General features: G+C 33.4%; 2 protein-coding genes across 3 annotated transcripts in view; one reads left to right on the top strand and one right to left on the bottom strand.

Annotated features, from left to right (window-relative positions):
• Positions 1-16,899, top strand: part of LOC138319659 (sodium- and chloride-dependent taurine transporter-like) — a 37,881-nt gene extending 20,982 nt beyond the window's left edge. For both annotated transcript variants that reach the window (XM_069262816.1, XM_069262809.1), the window contains 9 exons: positions 2,626-2,760; positions 3,666-3,769; positions 4,364-4,488; positions 6,946-7,058; positions 12,257-12,394; positions 13,159-13,258; positions 13,676-13,776; positions 14,146-14,322; positions 14,676-16,899. In XM_069262816.1, coding sequence (XP_069118917.1) covers positions 2,626-2,760; positions 3,666-3,769; positions 4,364-4,488; positions 6,946-7,058; positions 12,257-12,394; positions 13,159-13,258; positions 13,676-13,776; positions 14,146-14,322; positions 14,676-14,777 — 1,095 coding nt within the window. In that variant the 3' untranslated portion in view covers positions 14,778-16,899. The remainder of the gene's footprint in view (positions 1-2,625; positions 2,761-3,665; positions 3,770-4,363; positions 4,489-6,945; positions 7,059-12,256; positions 12,395-13,158; positions 13,259-13,675; positions 13,777-14,145; positions 14,323-14,675) is intronic.
• LOC138319674 (sodium- and chloride-dependent GABA transporter 3-like) overlaps positions 16,548-26,932 on the bottom strand; it is a 27,002-nt gene continuing 16,617 nt past the window's right edge. Inside the window, exons 3-13 of the mRNA XM_069262824.1 lie at positions 26,500-26,794; positions 24,855-24,987; positions 24,336-24,470; positions 22,448-22,551; positions 21,433-21,557; positions 20,858-20,970; positions 20,051-20,188; positions 19,730-19,829; positions 19,328-19,428; positions 18,602-18,778; positions 16,548-17,986 (exon numbers count right to left, since the gene is read on the bottom strand). Coding sequence (XP_069118925.1) covers positions 17,900-17,986; positions 18,602-18,778; positions 19,328-19,428; positions 19,730-19,829; positions 20,051-20,188; positions 20,858-20,970; positions 21,433-21,557; positions 22,448-22,551; positions 24,336-24,470; positions 24,855-24,987; positions 26,500-26,794 — 1,508 coding nt within the window. The 3' untranslated portion in view covers positions 16,548-17,899. The remainder of the gene's footprint in view (positions 17,987-18,601; positions 18,779-19,327; positions 19,429-19,729; positions 19,830-20,050; positions 20,189-20,857; positions 20,971-21,432; positions 21,558-22,447; positions 22,552-24,335; positions 24,471-24,854; positions 24,988-26,499; positions 26,795-26,932) is intronic.

Raw genomic sequence — 26,932 nt, 5'->3', positions numbered from 1 at the left:
GATATAATGGACATATCTTATGTATTTATAACTACAACCGATATACATGTAAACTGTTTTTGTTTTCATTTCTTTTATATTCTTGATATCCATTTTTTCTTATTGTGTGAGCCATGCCATAAATTTTAAAAAAATAGACTGTAGGTAGGAACACACTAAAACCGGTAATAAAAAAAACAGTAACTAATATAGGTATTCATTTCATACTAAGTGGGTTTTCAATAAAGGTTGGGTATATAGATAGTTGCTCAAAACATCTCACCTATGAATACATTCTAAAACCAGTGTTTTCATAATATTGAGGTAGGCTATAGGAACAGGGCATAAGTTGGATTTCCATATATCCGAGTTCATGATTGGTTGGGTATATAATGTGTAAATCAGCGACTAATTTTTAAATACTTGTTGTTAAATGTTTTAATTGTGTTTTATTACCGACTGAATGCAGAATTAGGGTTGTAGAACAGATGCAGCTGCACTATTATATTGCATATACATAGCATTTGGCACTTGGTTTTCTCGAATTATTTACCATAAATAAATAATAACCGCAGTCTTCAGATCGAATAATTAAATTTGTTATACAATAGCATGTAAATGATGTTCAGCACATCACGTTGAACTTAATGATACTAAAGGAAAATATTATTTAAGAAATTAGATATATATTTGAGTAATTATTCAGCACACTTGCAAAGAAAAGCGAGATTGAGTCATTATGGCCAATTACAATGCCTTTACATAATCATGTATATTCAGCAGCGCCGAGTTCGATATCGAGCATTGATATTCATTTCGTCGACGACTCGTGCACTTTTGTGTACTATAATATTGCTTGGCCATTTGTCTGATGAAGGTGACAGGGTATACATCGTACTAGTCATCTGTCTGATGAAGGTGACAGTGTACTCATCGTACAAGTCATCTGTCTGATGAAGGTGTCAGTGTTCTCATCGTACTAGTCATTTGTCTGATGAAGGTGACAGTGTCCTCATCATATTAGTCATTGTCTGATGAAGGTGACAGTGTCCTCATCATCATATTAGTCATCTGTCTGATGAAGGTGACAGTGTGTACTCATCGTCTAGCCATCTGTCTGATGAAGGTGACAGTGTACTCATCATATTATCATCTGTCTGATGAAGGTGACAGTGTACTCATCGTACTAGCCATCTGTCTGATGAAGGTGACAGTGTACTCATCGTACTAGCCATCTGTCTGATGAAGGTGACAGTGTACTCATCGTACTAGTCATCTGTCTGATGAAGGTGACAGTGTACTCATCGTACTAGTCATCTGTCTGATGAAGGTGACAGTATCCTCATCATATGAAGGTGACAGTGTACTCATCGTACTAGCCATCGAAATATCACACATTAAATATTCACTGGTTGTGTAACAGAATAAGTATTCAGTGGATGTACACATGTAATAACAATGGTTGTAACAAATTAATGTTGATTTTATTTAAATTGAAAATTTAATATTATACCCTCAGGCGTTCATACACAACATCTGGTAACTTGTCTGTGTTAATTTCTGTTAAAATATGAGTAAATAAGATTTATAGAATTGAAAGAAGAGCGATGTCTTCCTTGACTTACATCACAGCAAGTCTCATTTTCCAAAATAGTTTCAGAAATGACAACCTTTGTGCAAAAAACAGCAAATACTGTATTAATATTTCACAAATTTTGTTTATTTTAAAAAAGCATTTGTCGCCAATGATACCATTTCTGACACTGTCGTAATTAAACCTCTTAGTTATGGTTCTAATGGACAAATTCAGAAGAATCATATTTTTTCCTTAGTATTGTTCGTTAAAATAAATTTGCTATCATTTAATGATCAACTTGAATAGAGTTTTATGTTATGCAGATATAACACAAAAAATCTGAGTGTTCTCTGAATACACCGCGAAACGATTTATGATGAGAGTACACTCAAATTTTTGTGTTATATATTACTATATTTGGGAACGTTACGTCATACTATTCGGAGAAAATAATGAAATCACATTAGAGATCTTCCTGAAAGGGAGATAACTCTGTAATATACTAAAATGGAATGCTCATCCCTCGAATACTTGCCACATATCTAGTTCATCTATATGCAGATTTATTGCGTTTGTTGACAGCACAAACTAGTGTGTTTGATGTGTGTAAATAGCTTTTTTTTCTACGTAAATAAAACTAAAAAATAGAGTATTCTTGAATCATATCACATTACATGAAAACAAAGGATATGCTTTCCCCAGAATAATTTTGTCTCCTGTTTTATCAATATTCACAAATATAGAAACTGTTCACTTTTCGCAACAATTAAATAAGTTATGAAGACTTTCAGGATTGTTTTGAATTTGATATAAAGTAATGAAATTATTTAAATGTTGAGTTTCCACTACACCTTCCATTTAATTATTATTTACAGTGTATCTACAGTATTGTATTCCCCCAGTTTTTGGCATTTGAGTCACGAATCAATTGTAGTCGTTAACCATCATCAACAGTATCTGTTCTCATCATATCTGACGAGTTCTGGGATAACCTTGTCTTATATGTAATGTTAGTTGTTTTATCACACCGAAAAATTTGTAATTATTTGAATTTTGTAATCTTTTACCAGGTGATGTATGTAACAGCTACTGCTCCATACTTCTTCATGCTCGCCTTACTGATACGTAACTCCATACTAGAGGGAGCAGTGGATGGTGTCATCTATTATCTCAAGCCTGACCTGGCTAAGCTGGGAGACATGGAGGTATGTCGCATGAATTACCTCGACAGCCACCTAAATCAAAAGGCATTTTTATAACATTTTTTAAAATGTGCTCTTATATTTATGCATGAACTAAGCCCTAACGCGTAGTCTTGGTTCAGTATGTACCTGAAAACCTTCGGTACTGTATTCTACCTTGGACACTGCACTCGCTGCTTTAATGACTTAAATGTTTAATTAGAAAAAAAGGTATTCTTTTTACGTTGTGACATTAATATATCATCTACTATGTAGTCACATTTTTATACCTGATGTTGTTTTTACATGGGTGTTGGCCTGTAACGACGTAGTATTTTATCAGAAACGAACACCTGTGTTCTCACAGCTAATGACACACACAAAAAGTAGCAATTAACTACTAGATTCCTCGCGGTAAGAACATATATTATGTTTAATGTAATGACTTTTGTGAAAGCTGTTTGCGAAATAAGTGCTTTCATATTTGCCTAAAACAGAAATAAAAAAAAACACGTAACCAACCAAACACATGTTCAATATATCATATGGTGATTTTTTTCTGTCTTTATATTCACTAATTTAGGTTTAAATTAATTGAATTAATTTAAAGTATTAATTAAGACTTCGGTTCTGGTTTTATTAGTTTAACGTCCTATTAATAGCCAGGGTCATTTAAGGACATGTCAGGTTTGTAAGTGGAGGAAAGCTGGAGTACCCGGAGGAAAAACACCAACCAGCGGTTAGTACCTGGCAACTGCCCCTCATGCGATTCGAACTCGCGACCCAGATATGGAGGCTAGTGGTATTATGTCGGGACATCGTAACCACTCGGCCACCGCGGCACCCATATATATATATCTATATTTGATTTTCATATTTTCATCTGTGTCGCAGGTAAATAGTATCTTTACGTGTATATTTTCATTTAGGTATGGATTGACGCCTCTACACAAATCATGTGGTCATATTCCATAGGGAATGGCGCACTGACTGCTCTCGGAAGTTATAACAAGTTCAGTCACAATTCCTATAGGTACGTCTCATCAGTATTTACACTGCTAAATTGTGAACCGCTTTGGTAGTAGTATGCAGTATTGAAGAGAATGGAGGTATAGTAAGAAAGTACACCGACAACTTTTGTGAGACGGAAATCAGTGTTAGGTGAAGTCATATAGGCGATATATCAGCAATCGAGTTGTGATGATTGATGTTTTCAGAGCAATTTTGATAACATCATAGATTTAAACATTTTATATCCATCATTTCGTTTAAAATAATATGATAAAAAGGCACGACATCTATAGTACCTTGTATAATTTATCGTTAAAATTACTTTTCAAATAGCTAAAGGCCGCGAGACCAAGTGGTTAGGATATCCCAACATATTTCAACTAACTCTCAATTCTGGTTGCACTTCTGTAACCCGCTTTGGTTAGTTTCAAGGTATTGACCGTTGGTGACTTTCTTCTTAATACTCCACCTTCAAACACGGCTCATTATTTTTATTGTAAAAAAGACGTTACCAAAAACATCACAAAGACCTTGTAATTTCTAAATCTTATCTTACCCATGTTTTGAGAGTGTGTAATGTAATACAACATTTTGGCATGTCATGTTTTTGTTAAAGGGATGTCACCATCTTCGCCTTTATCAACTCCGGTACTAGTATATTTGCTGGTTTCCTCATTTTCACAATATTGGGTCACATGGCTTTCCTACAAGATACGACAGTCGACAAAGTGGCTGCTTCAGGTGAGCATATCTTCACGGCAAATTGTCTGTACTTTTATGTGTTATCTCGTCTTTGCATAATACAGAGTTACCTTGCGGGTAGGTGTCCATTGTGACGTCATTATTTTGTTAGCGAAATCCACGACATTTTCTCTGAAAATTATGACGGTACGGTCGTAAACACATGACGTCACAACCAATACCTACCCACAAGGGCAGATAACTCTAAAATATACAAATACAGGATAGGAAATACGTTTGTTTTCTTTACCAGTGTCAAACCTTGGGAGGATTCGATATCGATTACCAAATAGAAGACGATCTACATTTACGAAGACCAATTTGAATTGAATTTCATTATTCTCTAAATGCACCGTAAACACTCAATATAATATATATTTATATATAAATGACAGAAGTCGGTTAAGGCTTCAACATCAACATTAAAAACAGTTAATATTAATAAAGAAACTGGAAACAGGGATTTTCCACAAAATAAAACCGGTACTGTATTAAAATTACAAAAGCTATACCAACATTAACTGTTGTAACCGCCACCTGCTAATACTTGCAGTTCTTGAGGTAGTCTAGAACACATTTCTAGACATATAATGCCATACGAAACGATTTTGAAATGAACTAATCTTGACCTCACCCTATTATAACCCTAACATATTATATTTTATTATCTTAATATTTTAGTTCACAACACGCCGGCTTTAAAGAAGATCATGGTCGTAAAGTGAAATGGGGGGTGGGGGGGGGGGTTAGTTAGTGACGCCTTCAGATCATCATACTCATTACCTATGTGACGTCTTGTCGTATTCAAAGTCAGATTGTTTTTATTTTTTGATTTAGATCAGGGTGCAATATTAATTAGGCAATACAAACACGAAATGTATATAGCTTACATATTCAAAAATCACAATAAAAAACAAGCTGTAAATAAAACATAAAATGAACGATGCGTTAAGGATTTTGATACCCATGACGTAAATACAACACAAGGATAATATAGAATTTCTAAAACGTATTATTTCATCCAGACAGGTAAAACATGGTTTTTAAATATAAAAAAAAATGTATCTTAAACACTTCCATGCAGTATAACAGAATGCACATTATAGTGTAAAAGTCGTCAGCTTTAGGAACGTGGACAATATCATTGACAAAAATCAAGGTGATTACCTTACTGCTAATGATTTCCTTAAAAATGAATGTAATCGCAAATTAAAAATGAAAAAAAATGCATTTTGATGTTAGTGGTTAGAAATTAAGCATATAATCTTTACCGGCATAGGATAAGAAAACTGGTAGTTTCTGCTCCTGCATAGCGGTCAGCATAAACAAAGCGGGACGACTGGTTTGCTCGTTGTCAGTATAATATGACTTTGTTGGGTGTACTTTTGAAATTATTTTCGTAGAATCAATGATATGTACATATGATTATGTAAACTATATTGTCAAAAGTCAATTTGTATAGTATTTACTCGTTGCCAGTGACGACGTTTTTTTCTCTGTTTGTAAATAAATTCAGATTTGGACTATCTTTCATTAAATACATTAAATATATATTTACTTGATGATAAAATATATTCTTATCGTTAAGTTTAAATGGAAAAAGTTCTTATTTACTTATGGTTATGGACGAAATAAGAATGTAATTATTCTCATTTGAGCGACCTAACCTAGCACATCTGGGAATCAGCCGGAAAGCATTTGCGTAACTAATTAGTTAACCCAACCACGTGAAGACACCTTTTCGAACTTTTAACGTCAAAACTTCTCTGTAAGATAGATTCACCATGTTAATTTAAGTGTGAACAAGTATATATCAATTAGAATGGATTTTATTATTATTTTTTTAAAATTTGTGCATACATTCTAATATTTTGTTTATAACTTGGTTAAACATGGAGATGAACTTGTTGAATATATTATCATACATCACCATGTATTTATATTTATGCCAATGTATGCGAAAATAAAATAGAAAATAAAATGAAAAAAAATAACCCCCAAGTTTCCGGTGTAGCGTGGCGAGTTTAATTTTACCTCTGTTCTGGTAGGTTATTTGTATGAGTGATATAGTTACATGTTACGTGTTAAGACAATGAAATACAAAATTGACAGTGATATTCAAGGAATATAAAGCAGAGTTCAGATTTGTCATATTACATTTACATTCTGAGTTGCACTCGCTTCAATTGTTAGTCGAATTAAATTGTTTTCAATAGACTATATAAAACAGTCAATGACCTAAAGTTAGAGAAAAAATTCAGATACAACTTAACTATACAAAAAAAATAAAGAAAACAAAAACTTGCCAGCCAGAAAATTTGAAAAAGTAGATGCGGTTCCCATATTTCTTTATAGAAAAATAAACAAACATATATTACGGTATGCAAACTTTAACACTGACATGAAAGGCGAAACAAAATAATTTGATTATACTTACCTTTCTACTTTGATACTCAGGTCCAGGTCTGGCCTTTATTGCCTACCCTAAGGCTGTGTCGATGATGCCCGGAGCACCTGTTTGGTCAGCTCTGTTCTTCATCATGATCATCTTCTTGGGAATTGACAGCCAGGTAATAATCTATTCATCATTAAATAACCAATTACCACGTGTGGACCTGTAATAATCCATTCATCAGCAAACAATCAATTACTATGTGTGTATCTGTTTACGTCCCGTTTTTGTGTGGTCTAAGATCCATAGTACTAACATTCAATTTTATATTCTTAAATCGTGTTGAGTTCCAGGTTATAGACTAAGACTTTTTTGTAAGTGATATTGACTACGTGTAAGCATATCAGATATAGCTGTGTGTGGGGTTAAAGCTCCATTAAAACTCACAAAGGCTAAACGAATGCTCAACATCTTTTAAGACGGACGATCAACCGAACTGATCTACTATGTACTCATCTCACATAATTATGTGTTTTATGTGCTAGAACAAAGACCATGATGTCATCTTAATTTTACCTACTGTTAAATGAAATATCAACCACACAGATACTAAGTTTAAATAGATAAATGAATCATGTAATGATTGTTTAAAAAACAAAATGTTTATCTTAATTTTTTTTTCTTCGCTTGCTTGTTCTTTAGTGTGTTTTTCTTCTCCCCTTGCTTGATCTTTCTTGTGTTTTTCATGTACATGTATTTGTATGTTCACTTATTATTTCTTCTGTCCTTCTCATTTCAATTGTCTTCGTCTTTGTTATTTAACATTATGTGTGTTCCGTTTATGTTTTTGTTCTGTTTTTGCGTCCCCATTTCTCGATAGAAATGCCGTCACATAAATAGAGGTTAACAACGAGTGGTTGTTGGATATGGAATTTAATTCACACGAGTGAGTTATTTTTTAAGAGTTAAAAAAGACACGAGCTTTTGGAATGTGTGGAACAAATTCCATATCCAATGACCACGAGTCGTGTGACATGTTTCTACCACAATTATATACGTTTTTAACCTATAGAATTACGACGAGGATATGGCAACGTGTGAGATATGCAAATAAGATGTAGTGATAATTTCATCGGCAAAAAGGCATTAATTAATATTTAAAAGTCATATTTTGATAGAATCCATTCATATAAAAAGCTACAAATTGGGAACAACTTAATGAGGAAATTTTTCGCATTTAATGTATTAAAGTTATTTTTCCAAGGTTACAAGCCATTGTAATTAAGTTCAAACCCGTTTAAGACTATTTTACTTTACCAAACTCACCAGTATTAAGACCTTTTTCAGTCATAACGAGTTATTTTACTTCACATAAAAACGTCACGTTTTTGACAAAACGTCCTCAACGCATACTGTACGCTTTCCAACAGTAGTTTTGACGTCAGGCGGCGCTCACAATATACGTTGTAGCGTGACGTCACTCATTATCCATGACGTTGACATATGATGACGTTGCTCTGAGAAATAAGTAGTTCGGTCAAAGTTCATCGTGTCAGCAAATCAAAATGCGTACATAGTTTATACCACGTATATGGTATGAATTAATTGTTAATCAACACCTGAATCGTTTATCTGATACTCTGAGAGTTGAATAAAACCGCCTGTTGTGGTAGAATTAAATTTATCATGTGGATTATGTTATATTTTCAATGTTTAGGTTACTCCCAGTCTGTGTGTTATCATTGGAAACAATTTATATGTCAGACAAGGATATATGTTTTCATAAATAACATGTGTAACGTTGTATACCTTTGAAATGCTTTGATACTATGAATTTAACATATTTATTGCAAATGGCGGATATAATACTTAAATATGATACCTATATGCCATAATAGTGCTGAAATGTGATTGGGTGTGGACTTATTGCATTTATTTCAGGCTTACCTACAATGTATTAATTATTATTGCTTTGAATTACGATTCTAGGGCGTTGTCCTGTGATTTTTATTAATTATACCGCATTCATAAAAGCAATTTTTCTTTACACAGGCAAACCGCGCAACCTGTACTCGATTCAAAGCAGGGATATCTGCCTTACTTCTGTACATTTATTTCAGTGATCAATATTTAATAACGAATTAATGCTTATATTTAACCAGTTCGTTTCAATGTTTCTTTTGACGACTTCGGATATGACTAAGTAACGCAGGCATACATACGCTTTTTTCATGGGATTTGATAGGAATATTCTTATTTGCCTATCACAAGGATATGTCTGCTACACAGTAGATCAACAGTAAATGTCAAAATTTAAACTCGATTTAATTTTTTTTTAAGTCCAACATACCATTTGCCTGCAAAATGCTATTTTCTTTATTCTGAAATATCATTCAACCACAATATAAAAAAATAACATATTCTGAAAAGTATTGTTCTAAATCTGTCTCAGCTCATAAAACATGTAATTTAAAAAAAAATTATCAATAATTCACCATCAAACCAATTCAGATTAATACAAAGTAATTGAAGTGAGGCACACAATATAAATGAAGAGCTAGCACGAACCTCAAAGGTATAAAAATATAATACTCATGGTCATTTCTGTTTCTGTTAAATATTACTACACATACGACATCTCGAACGAGGTCAGATAGAGGCTAAGTTCACTTGAGCCTCAATGTCCTACTGTATTATAAGAGTTATTGACAGGTCGGCAGAGAGGAGAGGATTTATAAAAAAGAGGGTTTGTAAAGTGTACAACACATTGATAACAGATTCACAGAGGGATGACCGGAACTGGAACTCTTTTAAACTGAACCGGAAGTCTTCATGACTCAGTTTAATCTGAACCAAGGGAAAAGGTAGATTCGTTATAAAGTAACTATAATTGAATAATGTTGTTGTTATATGTTTTGGTCATGGCTAATCAAGTATGCATATTCAACAGAAGATGTTTCTTCTGATATTTGTTAAATCAATAAACTGATAGTTTTTTTTAAATGCTTACATCCGTGAAAAATATTGTATGCATAACCTTTGCGGTGGCCGAGTGGTTAAGATGTCCCGACATATTACCACAAGCCCTCCACCTCTGAAATGCGGGTTCGAATCCCATGTGGGGCAGTTGCCAGGTACTGACCGCTGTCCGATGGTTTTTCTCCGGGTACTCCGGCTTTCCTCCACCAACAAACCTGGCACGTCCTTACATGACCCTGGCTGTTAATAGGACGTAAAACTAAACAAACAAACAAGTATGCATAACCTGAGAAGCCATTATCAAGCTCAAGCGAAAGCTTACTCCAGTATTGTATCTTGTTTGTTGTTGTAAATTATATGTCATTGCTTGAAGACTTGTACTTGACTCTTTCAAATGTCAATTCTTCCGTTACATTCAAAATTCTTTATCATGTTGAGACAATGAGCTTATCTTCTCAAAAGATTTTGCCTTTTTAAATATTTAATTATTTCAATGAAATTATTGTTGTCTTTTTGTCGGTCGCCTCTATAAAAATTCCTCTGAGTCAGGATTGAAAAAAAATTGTGAGGAAAATCCATGATTTATTTCTAACAATCAGATTCTTGTTTCTAATAAACGCTATTCAGTTATCAACCCGTCTTTACATTATAATTTCCTACTACATTCTTCAAAAGTCGCCCCACTAGTAAATACTTCGCATAAAGATAACAATATCACAAGATCTGTTTTAATTTTGTTTTGCTTCATTTCGTAATATATGATATAAAACCACCGGATATTATTGTCCTATAATTGGTATTACTCTTTGTGAAGAGTATTTCATTGTCTTCGAAGAAACGATGTTATCAGTGTTTAAATATATTATTTATCCTTAATGTTTGCACAGATTTCTTATCCATTACCGTAAATCAATCGTAACTTAAATAGCATCCTATGCCAGCGTAGAGTTAAATCTAAAGTTAAATCACGCCCGTAATGTTTCAGGAACTACTTAAAGTTCATCAACATTTTTCTAAATAGGGGGAGATTTCTATTTTGCCATTCATATTTCCCATTACTGTAATGATAATACTGATTAGCATTATGAATGAATAAATTCAGCCTAGACTTGATGTAGTAATACCTATATATAAATGAATAAGAACGCCAAGTTAGTCCACGCGGGAAAATTGCCGTTAAATGAAGCAGTTTCGTTAAGAACTTATAAAAATCTCTGCATTATTAATAGGAAACTGAAAACAATGAAATATAACGAGTTTGCATTGTCATTTGATATAATTTATGGGAACTCTTTGCATTTACATATCCAATAATTGCTATCTAACAGTCCTTTAAACTGTAAATATAACACATAGAATTGGTACTTAGTGTGAATATAGAACATAAACATCTTATCAATCTAGATTTTGGTATATGACGCGAAGGGAATCTTTTAAATGTTTTGGCGCAATCAGCAGTCGTCATTCTGCTGTGTTTCTTGACATATTAACTTTTCACGAAGCAATCGTTTGGGTTTCACTCGTAAAGTGAATACAGATTGATTTGGCAGTTGATGTAATCTTGCGTATGTAAACAATCCTATTTTGTTATTGAATCTTAAGAAAACGTAACATATTTCATTGTCTTTTAATAAACAACCATTCCTTCACCCCTTGGTCTCGAGTGAAATGCTCACACAGAATACGTTGTAATATTAATTATTTTCGATATCTCAGTAATATCTGGTGTTAAGCAACCACCTCAAGCTGACATATATTTAAATAACCAAATTGATAAATACAGTAAAATAAAAATAAACAGTCCATTCCAAAGTATCAGATATTGATACCATTTTAAATTGATTTGTCCATTGACGTCGGTTTAGGATCTGTTGAAGATTTCATTGGATACGTATTTTATATATGACATAAAATTAATAATGCAGCTCTTTAATACCATTTTACACAATGCATACATACCTAATTCTTTATCGACACAAGTATTATCTCCATAACTATTGTGCATTTCATTAAGGATAGTTCAATTTATTGTCTAAAAAATTAAATTGACATAGGTGCAGAGCAAGAACATTTTTTCTGGTCAACAATGTGTTTGATATAATTGATACTATTAATAACCTTGAAATGTAGATATTTGAAAGGCTACTAGTCCACGTAAATTTTGGATGATAAAGATATAGTTGTAAAATCATCTGCATTTTTGATATATGGTTTAATGAAATCAATATTTTTTTCCAAAGTGTTTTTGTTACAGTGTATGTTTATTTGTCGTGTTTTTAACTTCCAAAATGTTGACCAGTAGTCTTTCAAAATCATTTTTACAATGTAGACTTATTATTTACATGTAAGGGCACACTGTGATCTATAAGATATTAATTTGGATTATTTTACTTGTAGTTCGTACAAATGGAAGGATTCATCACTTCCGTCGTAGACCAGTACGCCCATATTCTAAGGAGAGGATACCGGAAGGAAATTTTTATAGCTGTTGTTTGCGCAATCTCTTTCCTGATTGGTCTATCAATGATTGCAGAGGTAATATTTCGTGTTTACAAATGTAACTACTTAACTTTATGAAATTATTAATAACGTTATTCAAATAAATTAAACGATAAAATGGTATTAATTAAAATGTTGGCATGCTTAAAAATAATTTAGAAAGAAAACTTAAGAATGTAATGAGATAAATACATAAAAAGATGCGTTTCATTAGAAAAAATAAGGAAACATTAATACTTACTGGAAATATTAAAAAAATAGTTTTCTTTAAAGGCACATCATCTCTCCGAAATAAAAAATAATTATTATTATATCAGTTAAGGTTTGAACACCAAACAAATGCAAAATTTCCTGTGTAATCTGTTGTTAACATTGAAGATTCATTTCGCTATATTGCCGTCTGGCGCAGTGATTATCAACTAACAGGTGGCTATCAGGACGACGGCGGGAAACATTAGACGACCCGGGTTATAGAAATTAACAGTTTATTTATTTTTAATAAAACTGTTCAGGTGATGATAAATGCATTATTAACAGTAAGCTAATAACTTTTGCGACTCTACAAAGTTATTAATCTCGTTTAAAATTCTCTCTTTTTTTTAAATCAAAAGCCACTTTGGAAAGGTAGGGCGCCTTAAAATATTGCCTTCTACTTGTACTTATTGAATGATATTAAAAATGTGATTTCTAAATTCCCTTCAGACCTATCGTTTATCGTCTACTAACCTCAAATAAATGCACTAAAGTACCGATGTTGTACATAACACGACTCGCCTTACCAATGCTTTATCTTCTCGCAGGGTGGTATGTACGTGTTCCAAATATTCGACTACTACTCGGGTAATCGGGTAATTTTACTCGTGGCCTTCGCAGAATGTGCTGCTGTAGCCTGGATTTATGGTAAGTGTAAGAAAAGTAACATGCAACAGAAGTAAATTATAAATGGTTGCCATGGTTACACACAGCAGTGGTTAACTATGAATGGGGGTCATGCTTTTGCAGTAGTATCATCGAAAAATTTAAATATCATTTAATTCTTTTTTTCTATTATTAGATCATCACACACTGTAATAATTTATCGACCGTTCGCTTTGTCAACATAATCAATATCAAATATTGATATGATTTGGATTATATACCTCAAATATACAGTTCCATCGATCTTAAATTTTGCTATTTTACTTCCGATTGTTATTTCATTACATTTTCTATATTATTGATATACCTTCATACATACAGATACACATTTAGAAAATAAAAATAACTGAAGTATGCACTGTGAATAATTCAATGTGATCAAGGCTATTTATCGTTCAGGTATAAATCGAATTTACGACAACATTGAGATGATGCTCGGCCACCGTATCAGTCGGTATATGTGGCTGGCCTGGACTGTCCTTACACCAATGTTTTGTATTGTAAGTAAAAAACTACTGAAAGTCGTAATATAATTTAGAAAAGATGGTTTGTGTTATCTTAGATTTAAAACGACTGAATTTAATACAGGTTATACCATTATACCTTGTTGGACTCCCTTCTCGTAATTTAATCAAAAAAGTTATTTTATGGGAAACACACATTATGAAATGAAACCATATGTAAAATTGGTTTTTACAATATTTTATTGAATTGAAATACAGTACAAGGCACATACTATGAAACGTTTGATTAAAAAAACCACAATGTTTTTTTTTTAATATGTGAAATTGAAGACATATCCTTACATATGTGAAATTTAAGACTGTTCCCTTTTTACTTTGTGATTTAAGTCATCCTTTCCGTTGCAGGTGTTTTTCCTCATCAGTATAGTAACCTATTCTGAGCTGGATTACAAACGAACCACCATGACCTACCAGTACCCTGGCTGGGCTGTAGCGATTGGTTGGATCATGGCGATGTCGTCAGCGGTTTGGATCCCAGCACTTATCTTACACAAATTCGTCAAATATGGATTTTCAAAGGAGGTATACTATTGACATTACATATTTATATAATAGATTTATTGAGATTTTTGCATCTTTACTTTAATTTGGGTTTAATATTATTCTTTAGTTTGTTCACATAATTTTTCGTTTTGACTGCCTAATTATTCAATTTACGAAATATCCTTTAATTGAATTTACAACGACATCGTGGCAATATTACTGAAAAGGGATGTTCTGAACCACAGTCGCTTGTAGATTATGATATAAAGTTGTTGTAAAAAGTATAACGGATTATGGCTATATGTTAAATTTATAGACCAATGCAGGCAACTCCGCCTCGTAGAAATCCACACACTAATTTTATTTACTTTTATCTATACCTTTCGTTTAAGACTCTTCGTCTGATGCTTGTTCCCTATGGATTGAAAGCCCACCAACTAAGATCTAAAGACAAAGGGGAACAGACACTGGCTGACCTGGACAGCAGAACGTAATATAGTCTTCTTAATGGACACAACAGAGGCATTAATTGTGTATCATTAACAACGTCAGGATTCATCATTCCACGTGTCATCAAAACTACAGACAATTACATACCCATAACCTAAAGTGATCGAACACATACATGTTTTCAACACTGAGGAACATTCATTGAAGAGTTTGCGGAATGGATGGCTCTGAAGACAATACTTTTTTTTGTTTGAACCGATTTTTTATGCGATGAAGAACTAAATTCAATGAGTGTTCCTATAACCCTTGATTATATCTTAATAACATTCATAACAAATTTATCAATCTATACAAATGTTGTACTTCAATGTATTGCATCCCGTGGGCATTACTTACAAATATATAAAACCAAGTTGGAACGTGGACGTACCCAATATAACATTTTTATATATTTAAATAACTAATTACTCATTAACGATATACCTATATACTGTTCCATAAGTTAGTGACGGCAATACTCGTCTGTATATGTACATACTTAACTGTATAAACCAAGAACGTGTTCACAAAAATATACTTACACATTGTTACCTTTTTGATAAATACGTAAATACTACTATAAGTGGCAACCAAATTGTATATAATTTTATAAAAATCCACGAAAATTGAACCCAGCGAAAATAAATGTTCACTTTCGATGCCATAAAACTCATTTCCGGTATTCTGTCTTTGCATATTACAGAGTTAGCTCCCTTGCGGACAGGTATCGATTGTAACGTCATTATATTGTGTGCGCAATTCACGTCGTTTTTTCCGAAACGTATGACGTTACGCTCGCAAACACATGACGTCACAATCAATACCTACTCGCAAGTGCAGATAACTCCGTAATATGCAAATTCGGAATAGCCATACAAAGGATGTATATCTAACATTCTGTAAAATCAGAAAGTGCGCTCTCTATGTTTTGCCTTTCTCCATTATTTCAAAAGTTGTCATTGTATGTAAAATACCCAGATGATGGGTTTTTTATGAGCTGTCGCGGGTGTTCCGTCGAATCAACGAAAACAAAAAATGTTGGTAGGTGCTGCAAAACTATTAGTATTTTGTAATTCATAAGTGACCGCATGTATTTATCTGCAATACTGGACAAAGTATAGTCTGTGAAATAGAATATTAACCATTTTGCATTGTGAACAATATTTGTGACTTAAAGTCATTTTCTGCAATAAATTCTTACTTGATTGAAAAAAAAATCTTCTTCATAAAACATATTTCAGTTTTTCTGAAGACTGTTGTCATAAATTTTTCTTCCATGCATTAATTGTATACCATTGTAGAATACATGATTCGCTACGGTATCCAATTAAAACACTCAGCGTGTATAATCTCAGAGGTCATGTCGCCTACAATACTTGTATCAAGAAAAGCTGTAAAATTTTGTTTTGAACTTGTATGTATCATATAATAATTATAGACTGTAGAATAGATCGAGGTCATAAAGTGATTTTGCCTAAATATCATTTACTTTGATTGATATAAATGAATAATGTTAGCAAACTTATTTTTAAGTAATTACATTTTAGCGCAAAAATCGTGAACTGCTAAGCGCAATATTGAGTTCGCAAAATCACCATAATGGCAGTATCAGCAGGATTCTTGTATACAATTAGCACAATTGTTATTGAAGATATTGTGGGGTCAAATGTACTAGCATAAGATTACAACTCAAATGTATGCTTATATTCACTGATGTATTTTACTTTGTATTAAGGTTTGAAAAGTTTCTAACAAAATAACAATTCAACACACAATTCATTGACAGAAATTTACCAGCAACAATTTATTATGTAAAGCATTCTTATGACATTCAAATATATGAAAAGCATTTACTAGGGTAGCGTTATTTACTATGTTATTACATAAATAGTTTAACATTGAAACACACCAAGAACTTTGAACAAATTGTGCTGTAAATGTCATAAGAACTATTGTCATCAATTACTTTTAAGGAAATATAATACTTGTAAAGAACCTGCTGTAATGCTGTAGTAGCACGAATGATTGTTTAAGAAAATTCTAACATGTTATTTTGTCTTCAGTAACCTATTGAAAACTACCTTTTATAATGAATAAAGCTGTAAAAATCATTCAAACGGACCAACATACATGTATGATGCCTTATAAACATTAATTACAATAACATATTTATTTTTCCGTAATACTCTTGTTTTTATGGCTTATTGTTAATATTGTAATTTTCAAAATATTTGGATTTTTTTTGTGGCGAACACAATATTTAAAGCTCTTCATTTGTTAGTATGAAAATAACGGCACATCTAACTTTAATATTATTATAATACGTACCGATAAATTGTTTCTAGCTTTAGAAACAACTGACCTTCCTGTACGTATAGGCACGTTCAAACCACAATTTCAAAATAAATAATCTGAAAAAAGCTAAATAATGTTGAAATTTTTTTAAACGGTGATCTTGGAAATAATGTAACTAAAGAATACTAGTTTTACTTGATATCTGGTTAAATTACTACATCGATTTACATAATAGTCTATCTTGCCGTCCATTTTCTATGGATATTGAAAAATGCTTACAGGTTTCGGACATTTCGTTATATGTTTATTAATGTTTCAAATAAACAAAGATTTGAAAATGTATAAAAAGAAAATACAGAGCAGTTTATGATGAAAACGTTAGTCAGAAACAAACATCGATCGACAACACGATGATTTTCACAGCTATCACTTTCTGCCACTGTATGACGCTTTCGAACAGTTTATCTGAGCCACTTACTACAACGTTGACGATTCTGTTGGAATAATTTTAAATCTGATGTGAAAGAATTTTCCAATCGAGTTTTCATAGCACATGTACATGGTTTTACCAACGACGAATAATATTCCATCCACAATATTTCAGAAATGAAGTATCGCAATAAACAAATATGATATTAAACTAACCTACTCCGATTGTCCAACAGAAACGACACTTACAGTACTGTCGCAGTCTATATCGGACAAACTGATACTAAGAACTTTATTGGATATGAAGAGCCATTTAAAATTTTTATACATAAAAACTAAAAACCTTGAAAAATATTAATATAACTGAAGAAAATACGGAAAAGACTAATGATGATCCACAGGGTCAATCATACAGTGATTTTTCTCCCCTGTCTTCCGGTCTTAGTTGATGCTCTTTTAAACCAGCAGGAACGAGCATCAGCTTAAACGTCTGAAACATAATATATAAGCTTCATGAAATGGTATTCGTGCAAAGACATTATCAACGTGCCTAAAACCTAACTTATACTTCTTGAAACATAAATGCTGCATACTATGAAAATTTTGTTTTACATGCTAAGTCTTTACTGGGTTTGATAATAATGAAGTCGACTTTTAGAAAGTGTTAGTCATCAGAACGTTTCCTGTGATGCGTTGAATCGGTCAGAAATTGTAAAAAATGAGATATTTTCATCTCCGAAACTAAAGGGTAACATATACTAATATTCTGAGAAAAATGAATAGGTTGACTGGGTGATATCATTATTTTCTGAAAGGAAAAGTTGGTATTATCAATTTTGCGAATATTTATACCTATTAGACAACCCAATTGGGAAAATCACAATTTGAGTCATATACATTTGTAGCTATCTTTGATTCACGATAGCTCAAAATCAAGCGCACCACCATATCAATTTTATTCACGTTTTAACTTTCGTATGAACTCCTATTAAAAAAAATCTATATTAGCATATCATTTATGCCAAACTTAAGTTATAGACTATAACATTTAATTCATGCTACCACTATAACACAGTTAACTTTGAAAGTGATCATGCCAACAAACCTTCATAGAGAATCCATATTTTATGAATTTGTGTATGATGAGGGCTGGTACCCAGACCATGGAGGACATAGCCATTGTCCATCCTATAGCCACTGCCCAGTCCGGATAGTGGTAGGTGGTCAGTGGACGTCTGTAGTCCAACTCAGAGTACGTCACAGTGCCGATAATGAAAGACACCTGCAAGATGAGGGCACACGATTAGAATGGTATAACATTTAATGTAAAGCTTTGGTAAACGTTAACCAGTTTTTAACCAAAATCGTTGTGTGCGAATGAAATGCACCAAACAGTAAAATAGAGAAAGTTTCTTTTTACTTAAAAAGTTTTTTCATTTATTTCCATCATAACTGATTAGGATGACATTCGATAGCTGACTGGACAATTAATGATAACATGAAGAAGGGTTGCAGAGTTATGAAGAATACCAAAAATAAATGTTCGTACAGGAGTGCCGTGGTTTGTGCTCTGCCATATTGATTAACTCCTTATCATAGCATTCAAAATACATAGAGTTGAAGGATTCGAATCCGACTTACGTGGATTTCGTGTTCAAAACCAATGCCGAACATTTACAACACATACCAAAGAGTTGAGTGCGAATAAACACCGGAAGTGCTTAGACTGATCGAGGTTCAGAAAAATATTACCGTATATTTCTGCACTACTGAAATATTGACTTTACAATAAATTAAAATTGTTCCAAATTATCTAGACCAATGTACTTACTGCACAAAACAGCGGTGAAAACACTGTTAACGCTATCCACATGTATCGACTGATACGCCAGCCCAGCATCATCTCGATATTATCGTAAAATCTGTTGATACCTGGAAAACATAACATTTATATGAAAACAACATTTGTATGCAATCAAACATCAAACATATCCAAATTGCATAGGGGATCGACATCGATTTGAAAGTTATAATTAGATAACTAAAAGAAGCTTCTAATCTGTGAGAGAACGAGAGTTTTTTCTTATATAGTAACAGTTTAAAGATAAGCATTTATTAGATATACCAACAAGTACATACTTAGCAAAATTTGCATGGAGGAGTTGCACGCGCGACAGGAGCAAATATCTTTAACTCTGTGTTATAAAACAATAGAGTATGGAACATAACTTACCATATATCCAAGATACTGCGACACACTCCGAGAATGCAACAAGAACAATCACTCGATTGCCAGAATAATAATCAAATATTTGAAACACGTACATTCCTCCCTAGACGAAAATTAAAAAGTAAAGTATGAATAAATTTATTTACTAACAGTTCATCTCTCTTCGTTTCTAATATGATATATAAATGAGTTTGTAATGCAACTATAAACGCCATAATAAGGAAACAATGAAATGTAGATAAAAATATTTTTAATTTTATTATTAATAATGCGTTGTTTGTCTGTTAACATGAGATGATATATGCAAACTCGAACGAAACATGCCTCAGTCACCATGCTCAATCCTATGATAAATGACACTACACACACTGCCGCAATGAACATCTCCTTCCGGTATCCCCTTCGTAGCACATGCGCATACTGATCGACGATAGAGGTAATGAATCCTTCCATCTGTACAAACTGCAATGGTAAAAAAATTTAGGGCATGCTTAATCATATGCGGGCGTGTTTTTCATAAATTTTGGGAATTCGTGTCATTTGGAATGCTGTTGTATAGTTAGTTTCCTTAGAAATGTTTTTCTCGGGGTTCAGTCCCGTTTTGACATAGATGAAAGAAGTTTTGGAATTTTGAAATAAGAATTATCGATATTTGAAGTCAGTTGTCATACGGATATTGTAATAGTAATACTCTACAGTTGTTTTAGATGTTGTTATATACGACATATAAATTTGTAAATTGATATAGGAAAAATAATGGCATATTTATACTTAAACCGTTCATTATGACCCTTCGAGTAAGAGACAATACCTGAGTATTGATGTGCAAGATGAAAACGATTTTTTTCATTGATGGTGATGAACTTAAAACAAAAGAGGTATGTGTTGATAATAAGATTGATTTGATGATTTACATGATGTGTCCAGAGGTTGTTATGCACCGACCTGATATTATATCTTTGTTACAGTATTTGTCATGTTGCAATGTATAAAAAACACACCAAAAAGTTGTACGGACAAGTGCCCAAATCTTTGAAGCGAGTTTAAATGTACGTGAATGTCACATCCGAAAGTAACATTACTGCATGTTCAATGCGTATTTACATCAAAGGTTTAAGTAATCGTCCTTACCTGGCTATCAATTCCTAGAAATATCAACATGATGAAGAACAGAGCGGACCAGACGGGTGCGGCAGGCATGAGGGACACAGCCTTTGGGTAGGCAATAAAGGCTAACCCGGGACCTGGAAATTTGAAAATAATTGTATGTTTATTAAATTACATAAATATCATTGAATGATTATTGTTTTCTATTTAATTATAAAAACTTTCAATAATTGCCCCATAATCTTATGGTTGAAAAGCGTTTTCTGGTAATATTGTATGGTGTGAACCATTGTTAATGTGACTACGCTATATCAAACCAGTAATGATAAAACGACAATGGCGAGGAGTTTCGATAACAAGACGATTGTATTTCATAAAACTTGGAGTACAAAATTAATTATGTCTCCCAATAATTTTAATCTGGTCAGCCATTAAAAGCCGTTAACCAGAAAAATTACGTAAGTGAAAATGTCGCTCAGTCATTTTGATAGTAAATATTGGTGCTTGGTATTAAGAGTTATTTTACGTTTGAATAAAAATGATCAAAGACAGAAACCGTTTTAAGACATTCACAATTCATTATAGGAAATCAAACTAACCTGACGATGCCACTTTGTCTACAGTTGTGTCTTGAAGAAAGGCCATGTGACCCAGAATGGTAAAGATCAGAAAACCAGCGAATATACTGGTTCCGGAATTTATCAGGGCAAAAATCGTAACGTCCCTGTAAAAGACGAAATCAAGATTACAAATGGTCCGATATTTCTGTTATCATTAAAAGCTGAAACCTGGAAATCCATCTGAATAAATCGATATAATAAAACACATTTAATACTAACAATGTAAAAATAACAAAAAAAAATAATTTTAAAATAACCAAGATATTAAGATGCATATAGTTGCATGGATATTCATTAAAAGCTCAAGGCAAGTTGAAATATTTGTTCTGAAAACTCTGACAAAATATCTAGGTCAAATTACTAGTACGAAATTTAAAATAAAATCAGACGTACAAAACATTAAAATCCCAACAGTACAGAAGTATTTCCGCTTTCTAAATATTGCTAATTATATATGGTAGAACCATGTTCGACTATGTTGAGGGGAGATAATTATGAGGAAATACAATAATTATCAGTTGGACGTTACTAATTAATAGTGAATATACCACTTAACAGGGATTTATATGGATCGATAACAATTAAGCTTAAAAAACAAATTCAAAATAAGGAGAAGGAGTTTGATATAGTAAATGGCTTCAGTTACATATGCCATATTGTCACTTATAAACCGGATATTCTCTTACATCTAAGTTGGCACTATTCATATTACTCATACAGCCATGTTTTATTGGAAATTCATAACGAAAGTCAGTGTATTTAGTGGCAAAATAATCTCTCACGACATTTCCTTTGTGTCCAAATGGAAAAAAGACCAAAGGCAATATTTGAAAATAAACAAATAGAAATGGAATAAAAGAATTTTTAAGCGTTAGGAAACTTTTTTGCACACTTTTTAGTCGTGTTAGCAGTTTTCAAATATTGATGGTGAATATGGTGAATAAATCTCGCAATGCTATAAAGGTGCGTTACACTATACACTACTATACAGTGCCTGTAAGAGTTATGGTGAAATTTGTTGTAGCTGCCAAGTGCAGTCAGGGCACCGATCCCTATGGAATATGACCACATAATTTGTGTCGAAGCGTCAACCCAAACCTGAAAAATAAACATAAAATAACAGTGATGACCCCCTCGGGGGTTATAACGCCATGGAAGGGCTATAGTCACCTTTGGTTTGCCCGGATGCCTTTCAAAACCTATGATATGATGATCAAATCCGGTATATCCAGAAATAGTATTTTATATCAGAACCTACAATACTCAAATGATACCCTTTACTTAACTTCAATGAATATGAATTAAAAAGACAACCAAACAAAATCATCGTTAACCACCGAAACATACCTGATTTTCATGAAGGGCGTTTAATCCCGGATTACATAGGCGACTAAATTTGAAATGATATTTGTTTTGTTTAATGACAGCATTTTTTCTTCCAGTCGAAACGCATTATATATATGTATAAATGATAGTACCCACTCCTTAATATTTAGCATTGATGAGTGAGACGACTGATTTACCCTTTGTCATAGGAATTTGGCTGGATGCAGTGCTTTCTTCGCTGTTCTATAGATTGTATTTGTATTCCCTATATCAATACCATGAAAGGCGACTAAATTTGGGATTAATCTTTTTCATTAAAAGTCACTTTTCGTCGTTTGGACAAGAATTTCAATATTTATTGAATGTACAACAAATTACTTGTGTCTTTAGAAGTATGTTTCAGTGAGGTATCATTATGATATGAGAAGGAACTTCCCTATTTTACTAGACGACACAACAAACTGAGGTCTCATAACAATTGTATTTAAACTACTATTTTGCATACTTTATCTTAGTCCAGAGAATGTCAGTAAGATCTGTTCATGAGACAATAATTGAAAAGGAGATTTTGATACAGTGAGAGACTCAACATGATGTCTTCAACAATATACTTCAGGTAGGAAATACTGTTATGTCAGTAAGTCAGCCAAATAATAAGACAGTATTCAAACTAACAACCACCACATTACCATCTTACATACCGGGAGAACATCGTAAAACACACTACTAAAAGATAAAACAACATTCATATTACTAATTAACAATATGGCAACTTAAGTAGATCTACCTTCAAATTTCATTGAAAATATTTCTCGAAAGAGTATTCAATGATGACGAATGGGATCTTCTCATTTCTTTAAGATAAGTCATGCTTAATATTTATTTGTAAACAAAATGTGGATGGAAGTGAACGTTAACAACGCCATTTAGATTTTTGTATTAAAATGGAAATGTTAGTTAAGATGAACTTGAAATTAAATTTCGTTTGACAAAACAATAATTGATACGGTGTAATTATAAAATTCTTTTAATTTCCTTTATTCCAGATCACTTGTTGGAAATTACCACACAACCTTTCACTCATGTATAACGTCAACTGCACCTAAACCAATGCTAGAACTATAGGAATTCATGTGTCCACTATAGCCTTTGTGACACCTGGGACCAGCGATTTCGTGAAAAATCTGTTGAAGTATTCATTGGATTCAGAGTTGAACAGCCGATGATATATTGGAACTATGATTATATATTGTATTTTGGAACTTTGAAGTTGTAAGTGTGATTCTTCTTTGATTATAAAATCCATTCTACTTAAACCAAATGCAAAACCATTGTTATCACAACGACAATTATATAAATGGTAAAAGTCCTAGCAATGATGAATTACTGATGTGGTTTGAGGTCATGGAATTTGACCAAGGTATATATTATGAAATTTAAGTACTTTTGAAATGGGGTGCTAACACACACCAACGAGAAGGGAAAGACATATGACTGGTGGTGATCACAGACCGATACTAACAGACTGACGTACTCAATACGTGACGTATACTTGCCCCAATGTCCATGAGTTTGGCAATATCTGGCTTCAGATAGAAGATAACTCCATCTATAGCACCATCTAGCGTAGCGTTACGTATGAGTAGGGTTAGCATGAAAAAGTATGGAGCAGTGGCTGTGACGTACATCACCTGCGGATTGTACACATAACATGATCTATCAAAGTCTCATACATAAACAAATATTACATTTTAAAAACGTTTCCAAATACAATAATGTATTTTACATGCGTTAGAATTAGGATCAAACATCGTTATAAAACAAAAAGCCGATTCATATCTTTTACATTTTCTATAAGTAATAGCTGTGCAAATCATACTACAAAAAGTTCAAAATCATTTGCAAATATAACAACATGACCGCATCGAGAGGCTCGTCGACAATAAAGCTGACAAGGCCTTAATGTGATGAAGAATTGATAATTGTATAGTATGATAACTCGACTGTCGGATATTATAGGTAGTTATGATACCGGTTATGGTTATGACGTATAAACATCGGAGGAGTTGACATACCTTACCGGATGACCGTATTCCTTTACAAATACAAACGTAAACGATCACCCATGCCAAGAGGAGGCATAGAGCAAGGTCCCATTTAATTGTACCCAAATTCTCAATTCCATCCGAGATACCTAGAACCTTCCTCCTGGAAGAAAAATTCATATTAAGTGTCATACTTAAAGCTGACAATGCAAGTTAAAAAATACGCATTTGAAGTTGTTTTTTTTTTTATAAAAATTTGTTTCTGAGACAGCCCGTTGCGTTTCTAAGGACGGGCAGTCGCCATTATGTTTGAACTCTGCTTGGATACGATACGCCTACTGACCCCTATATAAAGCGCGTGAATCGACACACGTGCACCTCACAATTGGCCTTTTAGTTGAGCGCTCGCCTTGTGAGGAAGGCTCTGGATTCTGTCCCCTGGCCAAGACACGCCAAAATCTATAAAAGTGGTAGTTTCTGCTTCTGCTTAGCGCTCAGCATACAGGGAGTAGAACGAGTGGTTCGCCCGTTGTCAGTATTGTGTGACCGGGTGGGGTGTGTTGCTTGGTATCTTCGGCGGCATGCATCAGTGATATAGCACTATAAAAAGAGCAAAAAGTTCCACTACACAAGAAGACACAACACGAACATACTGCAGTCTCTCAAAACCTCGCACTTCACTCACGCTACACACTGCATACATGGGAGGCCGTCCTTACATGACCCTGGCTGTTAATATGACGTTAAAATAATCAAACAAACAAACTATCATACCCGATGTACTTGACTGGCCACGTGCACGTGACCACCTGTCCCTAACAAGTGACGCTTCCATATATAAATTACCGAAGGCACACGTGTGCATGTGCGTGTAATATCCAATGTATATTGAAGTGTTTTATTAGCTCGTATTTGACATATTTTTTGATCTAGCTGGTATCTTTACTTCAATGAAACCTTGTCAGGTGAGTGCGGTGTTTATTTTTAGTTTGACAATGTTATCTGCTATTAGAATTTCCGAGTTTGTTTACGATAATCAAATTAGATCTCGAACGTGGAAAGAAGGTATGAATTTATTAATTACTTTTTATTCAACTGTATAGATCTACATATGGTTCTTAGAAACTTATTTGAGAAAACATTGAACGAACTAACCATTTTATTCTTATGGCACGGACTCAGGTTACACGCAAATACGTCTTGGGTATATAGTGCAGTAGATCTAGCGCCGGTCAGGTGTTAGTTGTTACAACTTAAACAGCGAGCGTTCGACAGATTACACGTGTGTGTGGTTCACGCGCTTTATATAGGGGTCGGTACCCGGTGTTGTATCTAAGCAGAGTTAAAACAAAATGGCGACTGTCCGTCCTTAGAAAAGCAAGGGGTTGTCTCAGAAACGAATTTTGAAAAAAAAAATAAAAAAAAAAAATAAACCGCTTTTTTAAAATTATTTTTTAAATCTCAAATGTATACTGTTTAACTTGATTTGACAGCTTTAAGTTTTACGTAATGCTTATTTTTCAACAGAATATATTAATGTTCAATTTAAGTTGCTAATAATAATATGGTTTATGTCACATGCATTTGGCAATATGGTATGAAAGGTTGTCAAATGGTCCCAGTGATTCACCAAATAATGGTATATATGGTTGACATTGCCTTTAATGATGCTTACTCCCAGAATTCGGTCACTGGATCTACTCTGATAAGTTGAGTATTGGAAGAACTGTTGGAGTAGTCTGCTCCTACATTGCTGATAGTGAAATTAGAAATGACACCGGTCACGTTGACAGCTGTCTTGTTGGCGCCGTTGAAGTCGTAGCAGTGTTCCGTGTTCCACTCGTGTCCACACGTCTTCCAGGGGAGCTCAGTGGTAAAGGAGGAAAACACATAGTACAGGGCCCAGCATATAATGACGTTATAGTAACAGTTTAGGAAGAAAACAATGGTGGTGGTGGTCCCTCCTAGTCCTACAAAACATAAACACGTGGTAAACAGTAACACGTTATAGTAACAGTTTAGGAAGAATACAATGGTGGTGGTGGTCCCTCCTAGTCCTACAAAACATAAACACGTGGTAAACAGTAACACGTTATAGTGACAGTTTA

Source organism: Argopecten irradians, chromosome 1 (genome assembly GCF_041381155.1).
Source record: "Argopecten irradians isolate NY chromosome 1, Ai_NY, whole genome shotgun sequence".
In the NCBI taxonomy this organism is placed as follows: domain Eukaryota; kingdom Metazoa; phylum Mollusca; class Bivalvia; order Pectinida; family Pectinidae; genus Argopecten; species Argopecten irradians.
Note: the sequence above shows the minus strand (reverse complement) of the source record. Positions and strands in the feature narration are given on the sequence as shown.